The 27,519-nt window shown below is 37.5% G+C and overlaps 1 protein-coding gene and 1 long non-coding RNA gene across 2 annotated transcripts in view; one reads left to right on the top strand and one right to left on the bottom strand.

Moving 5' to 3' along the window:
* LOC141379132 (uncharacterized) overlaps positions 1–27,519 on the bottom strand; it is a 50,262-nt gene that overhangs the window by 4,573 nt on the left and 18,170 nt on the right. The window contains exon 4 of the long non-coding RNA XR_012395133.1: positions 2,098–2,208. This is a non-coding gene — a long non-coding RNA (uncharacterized lncRNA). The remainder of the gene's footprint in view (positions 1–2,097; positions 2,209–27,519) is intronic.
* The window catches only part of necab1 (N-terminal EF-hand calcium binding protein 1), a 79,160-nt gene that overhangs the window by 35,783 nt on the left and 15,858 nt on the right, over positions 1–27,519 (top strand). Inside the window, 2 exon segments of the mRNA NM_001017848.1 lie at positions 9,923–10,059; positions 25,742–25,863. Coding sequence (NP_001017848.1) covers positions 9,923–10,059; positions 25,742–25,863 — 259 coding nt within the window.

Below are 27,519 nucleotides of genomic sequence, written 5' to 3'. Positions count from 1 at the left end.
TGCTATCCCAGATAGACATGCAGTGTAAAAAAATAGAGATGAGATGATTTTTAAAATTATGTGGTGTAAACTCAGCATTAGTGGCCTGCTTTGAATATTATCACTCGATTGAATGGACGTTATCAGTGGTTATCAGCTAATAGATATGGGCCAGTATGGGCCTTCTGTGCATACTAGTAGGCTTAGAAGGCTGTTATCATCCATCCACATGGTTATTCAGCTATACTAATAGAGAAGACTCCAGATCTAGATCTGTTTTTACATTACTGTGATGGTTAGGTTTAGGGTTGTGGTAGATGTTAATGAAATACAATTAACGGGAGATGTAATAAATGAATAAATATACATAATTCTCGTTCTTAATCAGCTATACTAATAGAGAAGACTCCAGATACAGATTTGCATTTAAAGGGCACCTATGGTGAAAAATCTACTTTTCAAGCTATTTGGACAAACATATGTGTATATATAGTGTATAGACCATCATATTGGGGTGATATAAACACACCCAGTCCTTTTTTCCAATTTAACAACATAAAAACGGTGGACCAATTAGAGCGGTTTTCAGACAGACCACAACTTTACGTAGGAGTGCGGTCCCCCCGCCCACCGAATTGATTGACAGCTGCGCGCATTAACATGTTCCGGTAGTCACGTGTATATGTCAACAAGACCAGGCAGACATACACAAAGCAACCGGGAATAAAAGGTCTGTTCTGTTCGCTAGGATCAGCAATCATCATCAAATGTGATTAAGAGTAAGTTTCACATGTTTAAAGTGTTTTAAAACAGTGCACGTGTATAATTAATTACAGCGATTTACTGCACCTTTACTTCATCAGCACAGCGGCGTGTCAGAACAATTATAAAAGAAGACGCTTCAATCCCAGTTTGTGGATGTTAAATCAAGTTTATTTTATACAACAACATTAGGAGGTTAGCCTGTATCCAGTCGCATTTGAGTGCAAAAACAGTGCTAAGCTAAGCGCGCTCTGTCTGTCTGCTTGCCTGTGTGTGTGTGTGTCAGCTGCTGTGTGTGTGTGTGTGTGTGTGTGTGTGTGTGTGTGTGTGTGTGTGCGCGTGTGCACGCTTGAACTTTGTAACGATATTGTGTGTGACTCATCAATGCAACTTCACAATACTGATAAGTAAAGATTAGTTCTTACTGTAGCATTTCTCACAAACGCTATGTGAGACCTTCTTCCTTCAAGTCTGTCTGATGTCTGACGCAGCCGAGGGAGGAGATTAAAGCACGCGGGTAGGCACGTAGTAACATTAGGCGGGCAGAACTTGCCTTAAAGGCGCAGTACAACAAAACCACCCCTGCTGGAAATCAGTATAAAAACATCATTGTGTAAAAGGTATAATGAAAAATCTGATGGGTGTTTTGAGCTGAAACTTTATATACACATTCTAGAGATGCAAAAGACTTATATTAAATCTGAAAAAAGGGGTAACCTAGGTGCTCTTTAAATTACTGTGACGTTTGGGTTTAGGGTTGGTATAGTCGTTAATAAAAACAATTAATAGGAAATTTAATAAATAGTATAAATAATTCTCGTTACCTTCCGGCCACAGCCGTGTGTGATCTATAGCTAATTAACCAAGTGGATGGATGATAATAGCCTTCTTAGCCTACTGGTAGGCACAGGGGGCTCCTACTACTGATAACATTTAAATAGTGCACTCTTAGGACTGGGCTGCGACAGGACAGACAGTAAAACTATGTGCTAGAGTAAATAAGGGTTCAATCCACTGCAGAAAAAAGCTGAAGGAAAGTCTGAGGAAGCAAGAGTGAGTGAAGTAAAAAAAAAAAAGACCTTAATTGCAAATCTAAACAGACCAATATTATCATGCATGGATGATTAGCACAATCAGTACCATTATTCTGAAGATTTAACTGTGGTTTTTGATTAGTAAACAAAGCTCTACAGATATTCTTTGCACGCAGCACAGAGTGTGCGCTGATTGCGTGATTGACTGCTCTGTAAACAGCTGAAATTGTTGGCCAAAAGCAAAGGAGCTGTAAGCAAAGTGTTATGTTTGCTGTTTGTTAAACATCCGCAGGTTAAAGAGGTCTTGGATGTTGATGCTTACCGCAAAGGTCTGTCCGTCTCAATCTCATGTGTCGGTGGATGTGTTGGATTTCCCTCTTCTCATTGTGAGCTTGTTCAGCACCTGTTTCATTACTGGATGCTCTGAAGAGTCCTGTTAGATGAGGGCTGTTTTCAGCTTTAATAATAGCTTTTCTTATACTGGCAGAACATGTTTGTTTCGGCATGCTACATAATTATACAGGCGGCGGTTGATTTCTGGAGCAGAAAAACTGACGTGCTGCCCACAAATAACATAGCCATGCAGGCCTGCCTTTAAAACTGAGGGTGTGAAACAAAATCTTAAACTAAAAACACAGAGACTCCTGGCATCCAGTTTGAGATGTATTTTGAAATTAGATTTTTTTCAGGGATTCCAAAAGTATTGAATGATATTTTGTGGTTGTAGCTGTGTTAGGTTAGTTCATATGCATTTATTCAGTTGTCTAAAAACCCACCCTGAGCTTTTTAGCTCCCTTTTAGATGCCACCTGAACAAAAGATTTGTTTATGAATTAGACATTACATCCGTCAGTAAAAGTGACAGTAAAGGCATAGAAAATGTTATAAAGAACTCTCTCTCTTTCTCTTTCTCAATTCAATTCAATTGACAAACATAACAAATATTACAAATGTATTGCCAAAGCATTTTTTCCCTTCACTTTCTTCAACTGGTAAAGTTTGTTCCTCGCCACTGTTGACATTGTCTCGCTTGGTTTGTGACTTGTGGAGCTGCACATCGATGGATTTGCTCTTGACAGAGGAGCTCTGTCACCCGGGAGGAGCTCGAAGTAGAGCAGCTGCTTCTCCACATCGAGAGAAGTCAGCTGAGGTGGCTCGGGCATCTATTTTGGATGCCTCCTGGATGCCTACCTAGGGAGGTGTTCCAGGCATGTCCCACCGGGAGGAGACCTCGGGGAAGACCCAGGACACGCTTGAGGGATTATCTCTTTTGGCTGGCCCAGGAACTCCTCGAGATCCCCCCAGAGGAGCTGGAGAAAGTGTCTGGGGAGAGGGAGGTCTAGAGTTCTCTCCTAAGACTGCTGCCCCCGCAACCCGGTCCCGGAGAAGCGGACGAAAATTACATGACATAAATAAAAATAAAGAAATAAAATCTCTTTCTATCTCTCTCGTTCACTCTCTTTCCCTTACACACACACACACACACTGTAAAAAAATGCAGGGTTCCATAGAATTTATTCATGTTGTCCCAATACAAATAGATTAAGTTAATTGAACAAATTTAAGTGGATAGAACATAAAATAATATTGTGGAGGTAAGCATGATCAACCACCCAATGAGGGGGGAAGAGTATGCTCAGAGCAGCTCATCAGCAGGCCAATCAGAAATAATAAATAACACCTGTTTATTCTAGTGATTGGGCTAGAGAGACACCCTTCTAAAGGAGAAGAGAAGGAGCAGCCGGGAGAGAGGACAGCACACACACACACACACACACATGCACATCTTCACGTGTTGTGTGAATATTTAAAAAAAAAACAGTTAAACTTTTCTACAAATATACGCTTTCCAAAAAAATCTCAAGAATTGTTTCAGCTCATTTTAAATAAGTAGTTTGAACATGCAGCAAAATCTTTTTTCTTAAGTGCACACACACATTTTAGGCATTCATTTATTATACTGATTCACTCAAACCTTATTCAAAACTGATTGATTTCAACATAATTTTTTCAATTTTCTGTGTCACATGGTACTTGTGCTGATTAGCTGCATTCTTTTGCTAAATTATTATTGGTGCTCAATCATTGATAATGTTTCTTATCATTATGCAAAACGTTTGCTCTGTAATTTAAAATGGAACCGATACATGATACACTCCATGCAGAGAGAGAGGTATACATTTTGGTTCTATGTCTTCACTTCCTGCTTTGCTACTGTTCGGACGTCTTTGCCCACTGCTCCGCTCTTCGCACTCTTGCTTTTATATCTTATACCCTAATTTTAACTTGAGCCTATCAGCACAGTGCTCAAACAACACAGCTTGAGGATCAGCATCGATTCTACAAACTTTCTGGAATATAGCTTTACTAACAAGAGAGGAATTACCGTCTAAACAATCCTCCCGCTACCAGCTATCAGCTGCTTACATTCCGGAGACGGGAAGACACGGCTGTGAAAATGCCTCTGGATCGGATTAATTCAGATTCTCACTGCTGTACAAACTGCCACAAACTTCTACAAAAGATTGCAGTTCTTGAAACGAAGTTGCTTGCGATCCGACCAGAACTTCAGCTTCATTGTGGATTCTCTCAGCACACAGCCGGTGAGTCCCATAAATCTGTTCCTGCTACTGTTTTGAGCACAGAAAAACAGAAAAGAACTGTTGAAAATGAGCATTGGCATAAACAAGGTGCGAGACCAAAGGGTACTCGAGGGGTCAGATCATACGCTGCCGCATTAGCGTCTTCTACCCCAAATACAGCTCGGACTCAAATACAGCTTCAGAACAGATATGAAGTTTTGAGTAATATGGGTGAAGAATCCCCAAATGCAGTCAGACAGAGATCGCATGATTCAGCAACTAATTCTGCATGGAACAGAGGCTCAAGGCCGACTAGACAGCGGCATTCTGCTCCGATCGCACCTGAGATAAGAACACTAGTCGTAGGAGATTCAATAATCAAGAATTTCAGGAGCAGATCTACAATGACATACTGCTTTCCTCATGCAACAGTTTCTGATGTAAACAAAGAGCTTGAGGAAATTCTGAAAAAGCACAAGACGGCAAAACGGATTATCATCCATGTGGGGAAGAATGATATTCGGAAAGAACAGTCAGAACTGCTCAAGAAAGATTTCTGTGAGCTCTTGGAAACAGCTGAAAGATTGAAGGTTCAGGCGTTCATAAGTGGACCACTCCCTGCAAGAGGGACAAATATGTTTTCACGGCTTCTTGGTCTAAATGTATGGCTACAGAAAACATGTAACAAGAAAGGACTGAATTTCATCGACAACTTCAATCTCTTCTGGAACCAAAGACAGCTGTTTACATCAGACGGCCTTCATCCAAACAAACTTGGTGCAAAAGTGCTAAAGGACAATATTTTTTTCTCCCTCAATCATCCATCAGCTGTGTGTGCCACTGAACTGAATTGTACACACACACCTAGCAAATGTCCAGATGACCACAGGACTTCAAATCAGCTCCTGAGTGGACTTGTGGCTGACGAATCACCCAAGGACAGTGATAATGCCACACAGCCAAAACACCCAATGTTGATAGGGACACTATCTGTTGCCCTCTGCTCAACACAGGCAGACTGTGACGCATCAGAACAGCATCAAGTCTCGTCACTCAAAAATGATCCTCAGGAAAACATATTTCTGCAGACAGAATCTCCAGATGCACAGCCTCTGTCACCGGACACGTTCTCATTGTCACAATGTTCACCACTCTTGGGTTTTTCAAAAAAGATGGAGGAACTGGTGTATGCTGGAACTAAACTTTCACACTCCATTGCCGCAAGCCCCCAGTTACCAACCAAAAAGCGGCCTGCTCCACAACCACCTAAGAGCCCACCTGGAAGAGCCCTCCGATCACACCGCCAGGGCCCAAACAACAACGCCCCATCTTCAGCTGGTGAACACAAGAGCTCTCTGTGATGTGTGTCGGGGGCCTGCTTAGATAACAGTGTCTTTATCAAATGTTTTCAGAACAAGCAGGAACCCAGTGTGTCTGCAGCTTTCTCTAAGCAGATATGTGTTGTGTTAAGTGACAGAAAACCAAAGACTTCATCAGGCCGTTTAGCAAATCATTCAAATCTGGTGTCTATTAAATGTAGATCTGAGACTACTATAGAAAAATCAGCTAAAACTGTTAAGTTAGCGCTTTTAAACGTCAGATCACTCAACAATAAGTCTCTTTTAGTCAATGATTTTATCAACACAAATAGCCTTGATTTTATGCTTTTAAATGAAACTTGGCTAGATGACAGTTGTAGCGCAGCAGTTCTAAATGAAGCAGCTCCTTTAAACTTTGACTATTTGAGTGTTTGCAGAGCTAATAGGAGAGGTGGAGGCATCGCTGCCCTGTTTAAAGATGTGTATGAATGTAAACAAGTGTCATTTGGTGACTATTTTTCTTTTGAATATCTGAGTATAGCACTAAAAGGGTCTCCACGCATCTTACTGATCATTATCTACAGACCTCCAAAATATTCTCCAGCTTTTATTGATGATTTTACAGAGCTGTTATCAATAGTAACCTCTGAATATGATTATTTTAGTATTGCTGGGGATTTTAATATTCACATTGATAATCCAGAAATCAATGCTGTAAGAGAACTGATGACTGTTTTTAACACTTTTGATCTGACTCAGCATGTTCAAGGACCCACACACAATCGTGGACACACTCTTGATCTACTTATAACTAAGGGTTTACACATTTCATCGACTGTTGTTAAGGATGTGGCACTATCTGATCATTTCTGTATCTTTTTTGATATATTGATCACTCCAGCTATTAAAGACAGATCTGTCTCTGTCAGAAAGAGATGCATAAATGAGAACACCAGTGAGCAGTTTATGAAGGCCATATCGCTAGCACCAAGTATATCTGCAGATTCTGTTGATGCTCTCCTTGATTTGTTTAATTCTAAAATTGAGAATGTCATAAATGACATCGCTCCTGTTAAAGTCAAGAAGATGACTGGCAGGCAAAAGGGATCTTGGACAAGGTCACCGAGAGTACAAATGATGAAAAGACAGTGCAGAAAAGCTGAGCGTATGTGGAGAAAGACGAAACTAGTAGTCCATTATAATATCTATAAAGACAGTCTTCATGCCTTTAATATGGAACTAAACACTGCTAGACAGACTTTCTTTTCAAGCCTTATAAACAGCAACTTAAATAATGCTCGTACACTCTTTGCAACGATAGAGAGACTCACAAACCCCCCCAGTCAGATTCCAAGTGAGCTCCTCTCTGAAAGCAAATGTAATGAGTTTGCTCATTTCTTCACTGATAAGATCAATAATATCAGAAAGGCAATCAGCTCATCCAATCAGTCAAGTTGTGTCGATATCAAACAAGCTCAACCACAACTTAAGAAGTCAGACATTATGTCTGATTTCATGGCAATTAACGGCAAAATCTTAGAAGAAATTGTGCAAGTTATGAAAACATCAACCTGCAGTCTTGACACGCTCCCCACATCATTCTTCAAAACAGTGTTTACCTGTTTAGACATGGATCTTCTAAAAGTGGTAAATGCTTCACTTCTATCAGGGATTTTTCCAACCTCACTTAAAACTGCAGTTGTTAAACCCCTCTTGAAGAAGAGCAACCTGGATAACACCCTATTGAGCAATTACAGGCCAATCTCAAATCTCCCTTTCATTGGCAAAATCATTGAAAAAGTTGTTTTTAACCAGGTTAACAAGTTCTTAAACTTCAGGGGGTGTTTAGACAATTTTCAATCTGGTTTCAGAGCACATCACAGTACAGAGAGCGCTCTTATAAAGATAATCAATGATATACGCCTAAATACAGATTCAGGTAAAATAACAGTGCTGGTATTGTTGGATCTCAGTGCTGCATTTGACACTGTCGATCACAGCATACTTCTGGATAGGCTGGAAAACTGGGTTGGGCTGTCTGGCACAGTCCTCAAATGGTTTAGATCTTACCTTGAAGGGAGAGGTTACCATGTCAGTATAGGTGACCACAGGTCGAGGTGGACACCCATGACATGTGGAGTCCCACAAGGCTCGATTCTGGCACCTCTGCTGTTCAACCTTTACATGCTCCCTCTAAGCCAAATAATGAGAAAGAACCAAATCTCCTACCACAGCTATGCTGATGACACTCAGATCTACCTAGCCTTACAGCCTAATGACTACAGCCCCATTGACACCCTCTGCCAATGCATTGATGAAATGAGCAATTGGATGTGCCAAAACTTTCTTCAGTTAAACAAAGAGAAAACTGAGATGATTGTGTTTGGAAACAAAGATGAGGTTCTCAAGGTAAATGCGTACCTTGGCACTAAAGGTCAAACAACAAAAAATAAGGTCAAGAATCTTGGTGTGACTCTGGAGTCAGATCTGAGTTTCAACAGTCATGTCAAAGCAGTCAGTAAATCAGCATACTATCATCTCAAAAACATAGCAAGAATCAGATGCTTTGTTTCTAGTGAAGATTTAGAAAAACTTGTTCATGCTTTTATCAGCAGCAGGGTGGATTACTGTAATGGACTCCTCACTGGTCTTCCTAAAAAGACAGTCAGACAGTTGCAGCTCATCCAGAACGCTGCAGCCAGAATTCTGACCAGAACCAGAAAATCAGAGCACATCACACCTGTCCTCAGGTCTCTACACTGGCTGCCAGTTACATTCAGAATAGATTTTAAAGTATTACTACTGGTCTATAAATCACTAAATGGCCTAGGACCTAAATACATCACAGATATGCTCACTCAATACAAACCTAACAGATCACTCAGATCTTTAGGATCATATAAACTAGAAGTTCCAAGAGTTCAGTCAAAGCAGGGTGAATCTGCTTTTAGCCACTACGCCCCTCGCTGCTGGAATCAGCTTCCAGAAATGATCAGATGTGCTCCAACATTAGGCACATTCAAATCAAGACTGAAAACACATCTGTTTAGCTGTGCCTTTACTGAATGAGCACTGTGCTGCGTCCGACAGATTGCACTATTATGTTTTTCTCTTCTTCTTCATTCTTTTATATCACATTTTACCTGTTTTTATGTTTTGTTTTTATGCATTTTTATTATTGTTTTTATTTTTATTTTACTTGTTTCTTTTATTCTTGTTTATGTAAAGCACTTTGAATTGCCATTGTGTATGAAATGTGCTATATAAATAAACTTGCCTTGCCTTGCCTTGCCTATATCATGGTTTCCACGAAAAATTCCGAACGCAACTGTATACGATTGTACAACATTGATAATAACAATACAGTATGTATATTTTACTGAGTACTATCTCGACATGTTAGAACCAGTTTTGAATCACAGAAATAAATTGCATTTTATATATAAATCACATAGTAAAATATCTCTGGTTCAGCTCTGGCCCACACAACCAGCTTTTGCTTGGTCCACATGCCACAGTGAATTACGGTACATAACTGGACCAAGTCTGACTTCCAGATAAGGGCCAAACATGAACCATATCTGGGCCAAGTCTCATCCAAGTTCATAACTCGTAAAAGGGCCGGACCTGGGCCAGATTTGTTGGTGTGTCATGACTGCAGTGAAATGGATAAACCCATGAAGCATTGCACTTTAGGTGAGCTATGTTTTTTTTTTGTCTCGAAGCGACCTGATTGGTAGAATTTTTTTTCCTTTATTCAAAAATAATAAAAATGTATTTTAAATGTGGGTCAAACTCACATGGCCCACATATCCATTATTCGCATCTTGGCCAAATACTACATTTGATATCTGGCCCAGGTATTGTGTGCGACCTTAAAGACGGTGCCACCTCTGCTAAACTCTGGCCATGTTTGGCCCACATGCTACTGTATATGCCAGTGCCGGATGAATGCTTGCTGTGCCAGCTTTATGCCAAATCCGGGCCAGAATATATGCTACCTAGGAAATATATTTAAGTATATATATACAATAAAATATTAATAAAACCTAAAACAACCTTATTCTAAATTTAAATAATATATCACAATTTTACTGTTTTTGTTGTAATTTTATTCAAATAAATGCAGCCTTAGCAGGTCAACATTCATTCATATTCATTTTCAGTGTATAGCTAAGAGGCCAGTGTATGTTTAAATCTCACTGCGGCGCAGCAGAATGATGATGAAAACTGTGTTGATATTTCAGGACTATCAGGAGGCCACACATCTGCAGCAGTTTGTGACGCGTTTCCTTCTGAAGGAGACCACCAGTCAGCTGCACTCTCTTCAGAGCTCACTGGAGTGTGCAATGGAGACCACAGCCGAGCAGACCCGGCAGGAGAGGCAAGTCATTTACAAATACACATTTACAAATAGATGAACATGCAAAATAACTCTCTGTCTACATTACTACAACTTTTCAAGCAACAAATGAATCATACAAAATAAAAAGTGAAATGCTTAAATTTCCTTAAATAATTGCTTAAGAAATGATTTAAAAAATAACAAAGCATTTTGGGACTTAAGCTCCAGGAGTTGAAGTAGAGATAGGTAATAGTGAATGTAGACCAGGGGTCACCAATCCCAGACCTGGAGGGCCGGTGTCCCTGCAGGGTTTAGCTCCAACTTGCTTTAACATACCTGCCAGGATGTTTCAAGTATACCTAGTAAGGCCTTGATTAGCTTATTCAGGTGTGTAAAATATGTAGGACACAGGCCCTCCAGGAACAAGTTTGGTGACCCCTGATGTATACATATAATATTTAGAATTATAATACTCACACTCACTAACCTTCAGCTTAGTCCTTGATTTGTTAGGGGTCACAACCGAAAAATGAACCACCAATTACAGTGGCATATGTTTTATGCAGTGGATGCCCTTCCAGCTGCAACCCAGCACTGGGAAACACCCATACACTCTATTATTCACACACACTTATACGCCATGTCCAATTTAGTTCATTCAATTCACCTATAGCGCATGCCTTTGGACTGTGGTGGAACTGGAACACCCGGAGGTAACCCATGTGATCCCTGGGAGAACATGCAAACTCCAGACAGAAATGCCAACCTGCCAAGTCGGGACTATTCAAAATATGAATTATTTTTAATTAATATGATAGTGTTTATAATATTCATCAATGTGGCGACACGGTGGCACAGTAGGTAGTGCTATCGCCTCACAGCAAGAGGATAGCCGGTTCGAGCCCCGGCTGGGTCAGTTGGCATTTCTGTGAGGAGTTTGCATGTTCCCCCCATGTTCGCGTGGGTTTCAAGTCCAAAGACCTGTGGTACAGGTGAACTGGGGTAAGCTAAAATTGTCCGGGGTGTGTGTGTGTGGATGGATGGGAGTGTGTGAGTATTTCCCAGTGGCTGGAAGGGCATCCGCTGCATAAAACATATGCTGGGTAAGTTGGCGGTTTATTCCGCTGTGGCGACCCCAGATGAATAAAAAAGAAAATAAATGAAAGAACATATGTATAACATTTTATTTTTGGCCCACCTAGAATGAGCAATTTACTAGATTTAGGATAACTTTAAGCAAGACTAAGCAGTGACCTAGAAATGTAGAAAATTGTCTAATTTTGATCTCGTCTGTACATAAGATTACTTCACTGACCACATACTGAAAGCATTCACGCTCCCAAAGCACCAGAGGCATTTCTTCTGCACCACCGATCAAAACACAGCATTTCACTCTTGAAAATGCATGCAGATGGCACCTTGTGCACAGACGCAAATGTTTTGGGCACAGACATCTTTGGTACTGAATATCTAAAGCATCAGACGCATTAATTGTTTAATAGTCCAGATGAGCAGTAGACTGATAACTCAAGCCTTAAGTTTTAGTGCAAAAAAAGGACAGATGCCAGCTTAAACCGTCACTTAATCAACAGAATCAAGAGTTAATGTGTATTACAGCTCATTTAGTCTGACTCACTGCGTTTGTGTGCAGAGGAGGGTCTTCGTGGCCCACCATGGGGGTCAGATCTTTATAGAGAACACCATTGAGAATGCAAAGCGAGCTGTTTTATTCCAGCACCTGGATGATTGCATGTTACAGATATCTCTGTGTGTGTGTGCGTGGTTGTGTGTATGAGCATGTGAGTATGTGTGTGTGTGCAGCTGTGCCGCTTCGCTCACCTTACGATCTCAAGAAAATGAGCTGGAGCAGCTGGCATAAAGAAATGACGGATGCTGAGGTTGAGCTTTAAAAGAAGCCTTTCTTTTTTTCTTTTTCTGTGTTCTTAAAATCCACATCGGCTCTGATGTAATCAGTCGCATCCTAATTAATTGGTGAATTCAAATTACCTCATTATCGCCTCTGCAGGTGACAGAGTGTGTCTAACGCAATAACTGTGCATCAGTGAAATGCACAGCTTTTACTGAAGTTATTTGTAAAAACAGAGGCAAATAAAGACTCTGATTGAGGCCCTCAGTTATATTTGTTTTATTTTCATTGAACATTTTTAATATAACAGATTAATAAAGGCTGTTAAAAATTGTGCCTTCGTTTATTTTAGTTAATGTGTTAAGTTAACAATAGAGATCTTAAGTGTGGTCTCCTTTCAATCGCTTTATAAATGGATGGATACAAATTGGATGTCTTTGAGAAGATAACAGTAATTTTAAATACAATGTAATAATGTGTTTTTTAATATACACAAACATCGGTCAATTTAAATGTATTTTTTATAGTGTTGTATTGTATTTAATAATTTATTTTGAATGTTATTTTTGCTTAAATATTCTGTACTGTTTGCTGGATTTTGTATAATAATTAAAATATTATATTGAAAAAAAAAAACAATAGAGATCTTATTGTAACAAAAACATTTCACATTATTTTTCAATTGTCAAACTGGATATAATTGTTCATTTTAAATAGAAAGATTAAATCGATTACTGTTTAATCCGACTGTTGCAAATTTAACCATGATTTTGCAGTTTAAGAAAGCATTTATATTGTTATGTGTAAATGTAAATTTGAGCACAATATAAATGTAAAATGGAATAAGTTTACTTTATTAACATGTCTTCATAATATCTCAGTGGAAATAGCTGGGTTCCATCATAATGTAAAATTAATCTTTTCAAAGTGTGCAAAAAAAAAAATAAAAAATAGGTGTGATTACGTGAAGTTTCACAAACTAATTTTCAGAGGAGCATGTGATATAATTGATTGCGGCTGGTCTCTCATCTTTAATCAGCAGTAATCTAATCAGATTGATCCAAGCCTACAATAAATAGACCAATTTTGTCCTACTGCCATCTTTGTTTTGAAAGAATCCCCCCTTCCACCCTATCTCCTCCTTTTCCTCCTTTTACCAGAGGGAGCTCTCGAGACCTATATGCTTACAGCCCTGGGCTCAATTATCTTCGAGCTCAGTGTTCTCTCATGGGACAGCATGCCAAACCTGCAAGCAATATCTATGTGTGAACTCTTGAAGTGTATTTTCATTAAGTTGTTAAAGCAGCTGACAGTAGTATTGGTAACCTAGCAACCAACAGTACAAGGCAAGTAGGGGTGCACGGTTCCATTTTTTTTTGGTTCCGATTCTCAACTCCTAATTTTGGAGTCGGTGAAATCGACCATTTACATTCACTTAAAGTAGCGCAAGGATTAAACATGCTGTATAACCTCGCGCTTTACACAATGCTACTGCGTCAATTGGAGCTTTACATTGCGCAGTTCTCCTCTGGTCAGACAAAACCAGCAGTTTAAATGATCTGCAGTAAAACTAAAATTGCTATCAGTCTACACTTTTTTTTTTTTTACAGCATATTGTATAGTTTAGATAATTTAGAAAGTTACATTGCAATCTTGGAGATAGTAAGTTAAAACAGGCACGTGCACACATAGGGCTCAACCTGTGCAGTGCACATGCCCTTTTTAGTCTTGGATAGAAAGTGCCCTTCCAAAATGATCAAAAGTGCCCCCGCGACGCGACACACCCTCCGTCCCGCCCTTCAGTAGGCACACGACAACACTGATCTTGAGTACCCGCGCTCAATCCCCCCCTCCCCCGCTTTACAATACGCGTGCGACAACAGTTGATCAGAACGCGCGCGACAACACTACTCTTCAGTACGCACGGGACAATGACAACAACAACGGTCTCTGGACGGTCTCTGCACGGGCCTGAGTTAAAACATCAATTTTTTAATGTTGAATGGAAAGATGTGTAGTAGTTCATTAAAAAACACCTCAATTGAGCCCAAACAACGGTTAAATTTAAAAATTTTATTAATATAAATGTTTGATATTTGAATACTGTAACAAAATAATCCGGTGTAGCAGACTGTCACGCAAGGCATGCCCTAAATCTGCGGTTGTTCACTTGTTTATTTATTTTTTGACGCTCCAACCGATCATCAAACAAAATAGCTACATTTTCCATTTGATTTAATGACCAATATTTAACACCACACATGAAATATTTAATCTCAAATAAATAATACATTAACAAACCTAAAATAAATGTGATTTTCTTTAAAGTGTACTTTTAAATAGCTCATTACTTTACTTTTAAATATCACTGTTTGTTTTGTGCAATGTGTTCATTAAAATTAAAGGTGTGTTAATGAGATGGCACATGTCGGAGTTAGACCTAGTTTTTGAACACTTAACCTTGGGTATATTTTTATTTAAAAACAAATTTTGTTTGGTATAATTTTGATGTATTTTTGCACTTACTTGCAAAATAAACAGAAGCATGAATAAGAGGTAAAATTAAGTGCGTACAGGGCTAAAACAAAACCATGCGACCACATATATTGTCAGATTTTGTGAATAAAATAATATCTTGTGCGTTGATGAATAAATAAACATGTGAATAAATAAAATCTTGGCTACTTTTGTCTTTATGATTAATGTTTATTTATTTATTTATTTGTGAAATAGGCATAGGTTAAATCAATAATTTACTTGAGCATAAAGCAGCAGCCAATAGCCTTACATAACATCATAATTTCACCTGCAGTGCTAATTTAAGACGTCGGTCCGCCAATAGTATCTGATCTGCTCCAAATTCACACACATATACATATAGGCTACATTTCATTTATAACACATCAAGCTTGACATCGCAGGCAGATCCGAACTAAAATGATTTAAAACCAAAATGCAAAAGGTGTACATGCTTTATAGGAATTTGTAAGTGATAGCAAATTTCATTCCGCAGCACTATTTATAATAGCCAAGAATGCTTGTGGTTGTGAAATTCTAAAGCAAAAGTGAAAAATGTTTTAACAAGCGGGCGCCATCGGTGTTCATCGTGCTCGAAAATCAGCATTAGAATTGTTGCATGTAACGGCTTCATTAAGGAGGATTTGAAAAAAACTCTGAGAGTCGATTCCAGCACTAAGTCCATTGAGAGTCGAGGAATCGACTCTTTTGGAGTCGACTTTTCATCCTAAAGGCAATCATAATGGAAACAGCTGATTACATGTATGTAATGCTCACTGCGTCAAAGTTTACTTGCCAAATGTTTTTCAATCTCCCATTAACCCTTTACAAATCTATTAACCCTTTACAAATCTAAAAATCAAAGAAAAAAACAAGTAAAAGTTAAGTAAAAACCTTTTTTTGCAAATTAAGGGTTATTTCTTAGCTTGTTTCTCATGTGATACTTCAAAATGAGCATTAATACAGGGTAATGGAAACCCAGCTACTTTCTGAGCTGAATAATGTCTCTCTTTGGCCAGATCTCTCCATCTTTCAAGTCATTTTCAGTCAGTCACTCACTGATCTTGTCTCCGCTAATATGGCTCTAACAAGTCTACAGCCTCACTCACATCCCATGGGCTCACTCAAAATATCTCCACTTCACTGCCATGCCAAGTCCCTCTGCCCTTAATCTTGGTCGGATGACTTTTGACAGAGCACATATTTAGACATTTAAAGTTATAGTTCAAAAAATGAAAACTCAATCATCATTGGCTCAACCTCATGTCATTCAGAGCTCATATGTGTAAAGTGTAAATAAAATCTGTTCATTATATACAGTGATTTTGTCTATTTTGATGTCTTGAATTAACTTGTTTGATTCATATGCATTTCTTTTTTAAAGAAATGTCTTTAGAAAGGGCGACATGGTGGCTCAGTGGTTATCACTGGTTTGGCAAACTAAACATACTACTGTAGTGTATGTGTGTGAATGCTAAGTTGCAGCTGGAAAGGCATCTACTGTGTAAAACATAAGCTGGATAAGTTGGCGGTTCATTCCCCTGATGAATAAAGGGACTAAGCCAAAAGAAAATGAATGAATGAATGTCTTTAAAATGTTTTGAAACACCAGCATTTTTTGCTGAATAGAATTAAAATAAATGGACATAAATTTCTTATTAAGATTTAATTAAAATAAACCCTGTGACTCCAAACACAATGACTGAAAAAGCATCTTTTATCTGTAGACTTTAGTTGTTCTTAGTTTTATGGCGCTTGTTAAATGTTTTGTGGTGCAATTGATGTTTGTGTTTCTGTACTAGAAATTAATGATTGGTTGAAAAATTTCTCCATTTGTGATCCAAAGTTTGGAATGACATGAGGAAAATGATGACACAATTTGCATTCCAGAGTAAAATAAAGGGAAATTTTACAGAATTTATTTTTATTTCCTTTTAAACTGATTCTCCTTTTGCAATTCAATTGGAATGTCATTTTAATTACTTGACCTACAGACTGTCTGTGATCAATACAGCCCTGCACATTAGTTTCTTGGATATGCGCCGTTCCATTTTATGTGAACAAACCTATCTATATTTCATAAACGTCAACAAGCAAACATATCAATTATAATTTGTGAAACATATAGCCTACAAAACTATGGCTAATGATTTGACAAATTATTACTTGCCACAGCTAGTTTAAAACAATGGTTGTGAATATTTTTTATTTTATTTCTTGCACAAAGTAATTGTTTCACTTCTTAAAAATTCAGGTTGTCAGGAGCTTGTTTTGCCTGCACTTTTACATTTTTTAAATCTAAACTTTTTATGAATCATCAAATTCAGCCAAAAAAATTTGTTGATGTGCTACTGAAATAAAGAATCACCTATACGTCAAGTAAATTAAAACAGCTAAATTTCATTTTTAGGTAAACTGACCCTTTAAAGGGGTGGTCCACAGTGTACTTTTAAGGCTTGGTTGTGTTTATAAGATGCAAAGCAATGTGTGCTCGTGCTTCACTTGTATGAAAATCACGTTATTTTTTTCATATATCTTACTTTGACAATATACAGCTACTCAGCTAACATAAAAAAATGACTGTCATATTTTCTAGTTCCTCTGAAAGGCCCACCTTCAAGAGGCTCTGATTGGTCAGCTAACATAATGTGCTGCTATTCGTGAATTGGTGCCACATCACTCACCTACAAGCACGCGCTTTTGCACTGTGTAAACAGTCAGTCAGAGCAGCTGTTAGCAGCATTAGCTGCCTGAATCAGACAGAAAAATGAAGAGCACACAGCTGAACCTCAAGCCTGCTTTCTAAATTAAAATCTGACAAGTGTCTTTCACATATATTCGGAATAAGCATGTGTAATATGAAACATTCAAATATCTTTTGTGAGTTTGTTATTTGAGATGTAGAACACATGGAAAGCAGCCGCATAGAGAGACACTGAAAACATCCGCAGAGAGAGTCACTGCACGCGCTGCTGAAGATTGTGGCCGTTTACAGCTGTTTGACTGATATATATGAGTTTGTAGCTAAATTGTTAGCGGTGCCAAACAGCATTTCCCATTGTTTACATGCTTGTTAACGTCTTCACTACAACCTACTGTTAACGCTAGAAACTGTGCATGTAATTGATCAATTTTAACAAATAAAAATACTTATAGGTTGTGGCTCACAATTCACAGCTTTGTCAGTTGGAGGGGTTTTTAGCCAAATCCAGCCCTGAACTGAGATTCTGGAAGCTGTCCTTTGTCAAATGCTAGCTATATATTTTATATAATTCTCTGGAACTAAATTAAAATTAAACTGTATGCACATCTCTCTTTGTGTCTTGTCCTTTGGAAGCCTAAATACAGAAACAGAAGAAGCTCTGTGAAAATAGCATTTTAAATTTCTCTGCTATAACATTACAGCTACACCTCTGGCCACGCCCCTTCGATGTGCAGGGTGTGTGCACGTGGTAAATGCGTCTCACTAGCCCGGATGTCCCCAAACTTTGTTCACTGTTGGCTTTGCTAAGCTAACTCTGTAAAAGCCAATGCCTTTGCGTTGAACTTTGAGCACATAGGGGGACTGGCTATCTGGCAGACCGGGCAGTTTCCCGCTGGGCCGACGCACTTTTTGGGCCGGGCTGATCATCGTCTTAGTTCTGATCAGCCCATAAAAGGCTTATCGTTTTTTCTGCCTTATTAACAGACGATGCTGTGATCTGTTACTCTCTGAAAGTAAGATCCTTTTTTTTCGGACAGACAGACCGGGCCGGCCCATGTTAGACTCTGCAGCCCATTGGTTCTTTTCTTTATTGACAGTGGGCTGGCCCAATCACAAACTCCTAGTATTTTGGGCTCTGTGTGAGCGTGCATCGTCTGTGTGTTTTTGTCAAAATAGTCGAGAGTCAAAGAGTAGAAACGGATGGGAGTAAAGAGAAATTGCGGGAAACACACTGGCGTTTCATTTAGCGGTTCTGTAAAGTTTTCCGTTCATTCTAGTACCCGGCTTAAAATGCAAATCACGTGACCACACACACTCTGCCAAGAGCTGCACCCAGTAGTTCAGCGCGGGTGCTTTGAGCAAAAACCCCAGGTGAGAGTATAGTGCATGTCGGACAGTTCATCAAAGATCTACTGCTGGATCTCATCTCATCTCACTATAGTTGTTAAACGTGATATTGAATTCATCTTGTTGTCTCTATCTAACGACTCTTCGATCTTTTGAATCACTTGTTCCCAGGTAATTCTGTTTTGGCTGAGTGCAAGGATAAGCTAATATATTATTTTATGTAACCACGTACACTGATTCTGCACATTGATTGATTGCTTTATCGTATAACTTTATTGTACGTTATACTGTTATAATAACCATTATTGATTATTAAAACTGATATTCTGCAAAAGAGATGGGGTAAAGTTCGTTCCTTTCAATGAAAATGAAAGGAGGCAGTTATATTTAAGCCCTGTTTTGTTATAAATATGTAGAGTGAAAATGACGCTCGTATAAATATGTAGCTACACAAGGCCGTTTGGTGTCTGTTAATCAGAATATCATAATTAAACAAATTTTCTTATATTAGGTTTTCATTATTAAGATAATGAAACAGCAAGCAGGATGAGGTGAATGAGGTTATAAAGTACACTGTTCACTTTGAAGATTTACTTATGCATCAGCAGGCAGTTTTTGTTATTTTTATTATTTAATATAGGCTGAGTGAATAGTGTATTTAATAAGCTTAATTGGCTGTAGTGTATGAGTGTGTGCGTGCGTGTGTGTGTGTGTGTGTGTGTGTGTGGGTGTGTATGGGTGATTTCTGATACTGGGTTGTGGCTGGAAGGGCATCTGCTGCATAAAACATGCTGGAATAGTTGGCAGTTCATTCCACTGTGGCAACCCCTGATAAATAACGGACTAAGACTAAGGAAAATAAATGAATGAATAGTGTAGTTTTTTTTTAGAACAAAAATGGACAATATACAAAAAATGAATTGAGATTAATATCTGATTTTATTTATTTAATATATATAGCTTTTGTGCTTTATACAATAGGAGTTGATAAACATATTGGACATGCACAGATAGATGGCATTTTAATTGAATGTAGTGGGCCACTCAGGCCAAAAATGCCAGGGGCGATTTTTTGCCCCAGTCCAGCCCTGTTTGAGTATATTATATTCAGAGATGTTGTTTATGTTCAGCAACATTACACATCAACTAAAGTTTAAAATATGATATCAATGTGGACCAACCCTTTAAGGTTTTAAAAAAGCACTTTGTGTTCATTGTAGTTTTATTACTGGCATAAGAGAAGCATTAAAATTCATTTCCTCGCAAAAAAAGAAAGTCTTGGAATGACTAGAGAGTGAATATGAATTATGACAGTATTCCATCTTTGACTAAAATACCCATTTAAAGGCATTTCTCTAAGCACAGAGCATACCTTTGCATGTCATACACACATGCCTACACACGTGTAACCCCTTACATCATCATAAGAGGTTTCATAACATGAGTGTTTTCTATGCGCATATTGAGCCTAAAGGCTTGGAGACGGTTATCCGGCTGGTTCATTGTGTGTGTCGGTCAGGAGGGATTGATTCCCACTTTTAGATGTGCTGAAAGTGGCTGGTGGCCAGAGCAAATTGAAATAGTGTGGCCCATTCTCTATTCCGTCTGAAGCGTGGAGTCCAGCTCTCTGAGGAGCAGAGCCGCACACAGGGATGAAACAAGGGAGACGAGTATAAATCTGAACCCTATTCACAGCACCGCTTTCATCTCGCTGTGTGAAGAAGACCATTACCAGCTAGAAACACAGCACTGTTGCTAGATGATGCAGTTTTGTTTTTCACAGCGCGTCATTTTTATATTTTGGCCCATATAAGAGGCGATTTCTAGAGCATTTTTTATGTGTCAGATCTAATCACTGTGTTCCTGTGGGTGTGTGGATGAGTTTTAAAGTCCCTCTGAAATAATAATAAAAAAAAAAAAAATCAAGCTTTAGGGGAATTAACCCCCAATAAATCCCGACTGAAGTTGGTCCTTTATGGCCTGTTTCCACAGAGTGGGACAGTACAGTTCAGTACGCTTTTATGTCCGTTCCACTGTCATATGGCCCGCTTCCTCTAAATGGTACGGTACGGTTTGGTTCAGTACACTTTTATTTTAATTTCGATTTCAAAAAGTACCAAAAAGCAAACTGTACCGTACCACGTTTTGGGTACCCAACAAAAGGGTACCAAAAGGTAGCTGTTCGCTATTGGTTTAGAAAAGTCACTGGTGTGTGCACCAGCCTAGAGAATGAAAACATAGAAAGCGACATTTTTAATAATACAGCTGATATATTGCACCGTAATAATATAAACATTTAATAATGAGCAATAACAAAAACAAAAGTAGAAAAAAAAAACAAAGCAGGAAATGATTCTTTCAGCAACCTAAAACATGAACAAACTGCCATAATTAATTATTATCGTCGACTTTTGGACTATTATGAACTCGGAATGACACAAAGAATTCCTAACAGGATGCATATATATATACATACATATAATATAGGAAAACGGCCAGTTTTATTTGTCACAAATATTAAAAACTTAGTTATTGCCTTTATAATAGAAAATATGAGCTAGACATCATGTATGACAGTTGTCAAGGTGAGCTACTGTATATAGGAGACATCTTGCATGTACATATAGGGCTTATAATATGAATATTAAAAAAAGCAATACATGAGACCTACAGCCCCCCTTTAATTTTTTAATCTTTTTTTTAATCTTTTTTAAATATTTCTCAAATGAAGTTTAACAGAGCAAGGAAATTTTCACAGTATGTCTGATAATATTTTTCTTCTGGAGAAAGTCTTATTTGTTTTATTTCGGCTAGAATAGTTTTAGAGCAGTTTTCGTTTTTTTAAAAACCATTTTAAGGTCAAAATTATTAGCCCCTTTAAGCTAAACATTTTGTGATAGCCTACAGAACAAACCATCATTATACAATAACCTGCCTAATTACCCTAACCTGCCTCGTTAAACTAATTAACCTAGTTAAGCCTTTAAATGTCACTTTAAGCTGTATTGAAGTGTCTTGAAAATATCTAGTAAAATATTATTTACTGTCATCATGGCAAAGATAAAATAAATCAGTTATTAGAAATGAGTTATTAAAACTATGATGTTTAGAAATGTGTTAAAAAAATATTCTCTCTGTTAAACAGAAATTGGGGAAAAATTTTAACAGGGAGGCTTACAATTCATCTGTATATGGCCTGTATATGTACATATATGTGCCTTAATTTTGCCTATATGTGACATAAATACACACATATGTGCATATATAGGTTTCATATTTGTGCATATATCCTCATTTTGGTTGGACAGAACTACATAGAACTACAGTCGCATATGCGCAGAGATCTGTTTGACAAAACTGACATAAAAACATGCTTGGACTGAGCCCCAACCCCAGACATTCTTAAAGTCTTTAGCAACCAATAATTAACTTCTTTACTTAAAAGCGAGTCTTCCTTTACTAAAGCGGCCATATTGACCACAACATTTTTTTCCATTCAAAACTATACGAGTGGCAGGTCTTTTGTATTGCATAATGTTTGATGAAATCGGGATTCTTGTTAATGTCACACAAACTATTGCAGCATGAACACACACAGTCTGCTTTAGCCAGGAGACACAATAACAGAGTATATCATATACATGACTTGACACATATCACAAAACATATCGAATCCATCTGAATACAGCAGTGAATGGTGTATTTTAAAGCAAAGAAACAGACAGACTCAACATAACTATTATAGACTGTGGCTGTCAGGAGTCAGACAAACTTTACCTCAACAACTTTTACTGAGAGAGCTGTGATTAGAACTAAATTCAGCTGACTGTTTTTTTTAAAAAAGGCAAGGAGCTAGTGAATATTCCACACCCTCTTCAGGTTTCAATTAAAATTACGTCACAATAAATGCTCATTTTGAGGCATTTCAGGGGATGTTTAATCACCTGTGTTGCTCTGGATGATTCATTTGCTGCAAAATTTTTGGGTGCTAATGCTGTTGTGAGCCATTTTTAACCATGGAGGGCAAAGCTTCCCTCCGGACGTGCGTGTCTTTAGGGATAATGAGCAACCAACTGAGCTTTAATTCTGACACCTGCCTGCCTACATTTATTTCATTGTCCCCGAGTTAAAAATAGATGCAGCATTCCTGTTCTGCTGGAGAACAGCTGAACAATATAATTAGATTTACTGTTATATTGTTCACTCTCACTATCGAGTTAAGGCACCCTTGATGGATAATAGCATACGGTTATTATAAAAATGAGGGGAAGATTTACAATCAGGTGGTTATTATTACACAAATAAACTTTAATACTCTTGTATCAGGATAAATTGGCTTGGTAAGGATCATCATCAATACACATTGTTCTTTTGTGTAAACAATAAAGCATTTTAAGAAGAAAAAGAATAGCGTTAATAGAAATGCTTAGAAAGCATCAATAGAATTTTTGAAAATATTAGATTACTCAGTGTTTTCGTTTTTTTCTTTTTCTATTGTTTTTGTGAACAATATGTGGTCTTTGGTTTTAAAAGTGTCATATCAAGGGCTTTTCACTGCAGAGAAAGCTGAAATGCCAATGCTGATATAATTCATACATTGCATCTAAATGAATAGGATTAGCAGGAACAGTGCATTCACATGCAAATAATGTTTCAACATTTTCATGCACCATCACAACACAGTGCTTCAACATCACTTTGATTGCACAAGACCTTTCTGTCCTGCTCTTTATGCTTCTAATTAAAATCTACAAAGTAAATCATGCTTGCCAGACTCCTGCAGAAGGATGCTTTGTACAGATGGTTTATGTTTGTAGTATCTTAATGTTTGTAATAAGAGATTCAGTAACATAATTGCTTTATATGATGGACAGATTTAATTTGGGCTTTTATTCACATATGAACATCAATCAGCCTAAGAAAGAAAATGTTACTCAAAACTAAGACACCAGTTAGAGGCACAGCTATTACTGGAGTATATTTTACAATAATATTATTTGACTGATTCAAAGTGTTTCTTGACATTACTTGTAAAATTGTTAGAAGTTAAGTTTCGAGATTTAAAATTTAGGATTATATTAACAGATTTGGATCTACACTGTTTTTTTTTTTTTTTTTTTTTTTGCAGAAGCTTTTTAGCTAATCTTTAATACATTAAAATTTGTAACAATATTTATAATTTATGTTCCAGATTAATATTAAAATAATAAATACATAAATAATAAAATAGATAGATACAAAATGTTTATAAACATAAATAATAAATTATTATTAAAAATGTATTTATGTGTTATTTTAAACTTAATAGTAAATGCACTCATTTAACTAATTTTCACATATATGTATTTTTTCTTTTATTATTATCTATTAATTATTGTAAGCAGTCATAAGTAATAGGGTTATTTAACTAAAACCATAAAACTAAAAATGTGCTAAAATAAATTCTTTTAAAAAATGTAAGATCTATTAAAATGTATAAAAACATACAATTACAACAAGACCTTTACAACAACGTTACCTAAAATAATATACAAATTGAATTAAAATAAATTTTAAAATTCAAATTAGAAAATCTGAGTCCTTTATTTGAGAAAGAGGCATACCTCAGGGCTCAGTATTAGGTCCACTTGTCTTTTATATTTTTAGCAAATAGAAAAGAGAAGTTTTCTCTTTAAGTCTTCAATTTTAACTATTCTGGTAATCTCTTGAATCTAATTCAAAACATACTTTTATAATATTTTAATTGTTCTGCAAAACTGGCTTTGTCTGGCCATAAGATAAATTAATGATATGAAAAGCTTTAAATTTTTAACATATATTGGCCACTTTTTAAATTATTTAAAAAATATATATATTAAAACAAAATAATGTATGAGCCGAGCATCTGAACAAAAGCCATAGGGGAGAGCAGGGCACAAAGTAACACTCTTTGGTTTTGGCCAAATAATAAACAAAGTAATAGGGTTATGCAAAGCCTCTCCTACAAACAAGCACTGAAAGTATGATCGCCAGACCTATGGTTTCTGTGCAGTATTGTCAAAAGTGCTAGGAGTAAAAATGTTACTATCCCACCTGTGGTGAAAGTTGTAATAGACAGAAGGTTAGTTGCAACATGATTAAAAAGTCAGATTTCACAAATTTAGTTTAAATACAGTTTACTTTAAATTGTACATTTCCTTTGTACTTAATTCAATTTTTTTAATTCTACTTAGCACAGAATTTTCATTTATCCATAGGATAAACACATTTGGATTTATTTACATAGCCAGTTTTCCTCAAAACTGGCTAGCAGTCACTGTGTATTATTTACATCTTTCAAAATGGTTCTATCTTTAAGTCTAGTAGATGGTAATCACAACAATATAAGGTTTTATGTACATGCTTTCACAGATTTCTTTTTAAATGAAAAATATCGGCTATAAAAAATGCTTCTGTGTTGCAAAAACGGTTTCTCCTGTTTCTAACCCAAATTTCACCAAACTTTTTCAATAATTGGCAGGGAGACGTCTGCGGACATTGTGGTGAAAACCTCAAAAGTATGTCATGGCTAACCCTAAACAAATTCCATTAATTTTTTTTTCATTTTACCCTGTGCTACATTTTGCCCCGCGCTCCCCTAACTATTTCAAGAGTTCACACTAAGCTGATGATTGATTATAAAGCTTGTTTGACATGCTGTCTTGGGAGAGAGCCCTGAGCTCATAAGACCCTCGAACCAGGCGCTCCCTCCCGTTTGCAAGGTGAGAAACACACAGAAATGTCGACTGGCTTGGTACGGACTAGAACCATTGACGATCTTGCTGTGAGGCAACAGTGCTAACCACTGGGCCACAGTGCCACCCATCTAGGAAAAGAGGAGAAGTAGGGGTGGAAGGGGGGATTCTTCAAAATGAAGATGGCTGTCATATGGAACTTGGGGTATTTATAGTGGCTTAGGAATCGTCTGATTGGTGAATCATAAATTGAATAATGTGGGGCCGGCTGCAAGCAATCAAAAGCACATGATCCTCTCGAAATTAGTTTATAAATAAACTTCACTTAATTCTTAAAACAAGTCATTTGTTATGTGTGAATAAAGGTTACTTTTAATGTTCCCCTTTCCTCCTCTGACAAGCAGTCACTGAATCTGATGTGTGTATAACTTCCGTAGGATATTTATCTGTCATCTATTCCTGATATTGATGGTTTCGGTCATTTAGGACTCCCAGTATCCAGGGCAGACTAATCAGAAGCTAATAATGAGAAGAGCGTCTGTGTTGTGTTTTTTTTTTTTGTCTGGATTGCAGACAGGGGCCACTGAAGCCAGAGGTTCTGCCCATTCAGTGGTCCGGAAGGAGATCTAATCGAAGACTTCAAAGGAATAACAGCTTGTCTCCGAACAACCCGCTCCTCAACCTTGTCAATTCAGGTGATTATTCTCAGCCTCAGACCTCTAGAGGACCGAAAGGCCACATACACACACACACAGTGGCCAAGCAGATGACAGCAGATCTGGAGACAGATTTAGATGGGGGGGATTGTATGAAAACATTGGTATAGACTGAAGGGTAAGAATATAGCTGGTAGACATTTTTAAAAATAAATGAGTAATAAAGTAAAATTAATATTGGAATTAAAGAGTGTATTTCACACATGATAATCTATAATATTTTTATCCATTTTAGTAGATTTTGTTCATGCCTGCTATGAATTTTGGATGCATACAATCATTGGTAGCTTTATTAGGTAAAACTTGCTTGTACCATGTTGGACTTCGTTTTGCTTTAAAGGTAAAGCTTACCTAAAAGATGAAAATTTACTCACTATTTCCTCAACCTTTCAGTCGTTCCAGCTCTTTAAGAATTTATTCCTCCTGTTGCTGTTTCTTCTATAGGTCTGAAAACTTGTAACTATTGACATTAATGCAACACAAACTCATTGGGAATATGTGCCCAGAGCTACATTTTTGAGAACCGAGAAATATGTACTCAATTGGGGTATAACGGTACACTGAAGTCACACTTCAATATGTACCTTGGTTTTGGAGTCATGGTTCAATACGGATACGATACAACAGGAATATGCAACAAATCCCCAGTGCTTGCTTTTTCTGTTTATTTTGAACTGACTTGGAGGTCCATCTATAACAGCGGTTGCAGTGGAAAACAACTGTTGAATCTTGTGCATGTGTAGAGAAAAACAACTCAATGCTTTTTCAATGTAAACAATGTTTTGTGTGTTAAACTATTGCTATGGGGCAGTAATGCTGACTGCTTACCTTAGTATGGACCGCTTTTCCTGCATAACTGGTTTGCTCAGCTTGCTACGTATGGTGTCAGACTTGGGAGGCAGAGTGGACCTTGTTTTATTTGCAAATATGTGCCCAGGGCTGCATTTTTGAGAACCAAGAAATATATGCCCCAGGATATGTAATGGCTGCGTTTTGCATGTAAAACGAATTATACTAGGCAGTATCGCTGCACTGTTAACCCCGTTGTTGTCAAAACTAAAGATATGAAGTTAATATAACTTGACATTACGTAAAATACCAAGTTTTGGCATCAAAACTTAAACAGATGTGCTTAACTTACTCATTAGGCAGCAAAAAAAAATGTCATTAATATTTTAAGTTCTCTGAACTTAACATTTTAATTTCTTTAAATGATTTACCATGTCTCTGTTTAAAATGATTGGTTGCGCTTGAAATTCTGCCTTGATAACCGCGCTGATTGGTTGATATATGATACAAGATGGACATTTTGCTTGTAATACTGAATACTGCTGAAGCGCAGCAGGACAGAGCCACTACCTGAACCCTGACAAAAGAGAAAAGTTAATTTAGTAAGTAGATATTTAAATACTTACATGTATATGCATGTTTCTAAATTGATATACACAAAGAGGGGACTCTGTGGCGCAGTGGGTAGTGCTGTCGCCTTACAGCATGAGTGTCACTGGTTTGAGCCTCGGCTGGGTCAGTTGGTGTTTCTGTGTGGAGTTTGCATATTCTTCCCATAGGCTTCCTCCGGGTGTTCTGGTTTCCCCCACAAGTCCAAAGACATACGCTACAAGTGAATTGGGTGAG

This window comes from Danio rerio, chromosome 19, assembly GCF_049306965.1.
Source record: "Danio rerio strain Tuebingen ecotype United States chromosome 19, GRCz12tu, whole genome shotgun sequence".
Lineage (NCBI taxonomy): Eukaryota > Metazoa > Chordata > Actinopteri > Cypriniformes > Danionidae > Danio > Danio rerio.
The sequence above is the reverse complement of the archived record's forward strand: the minus strand, read 5'-3'. Positions and strand labels throughout refer to the sequence as shown.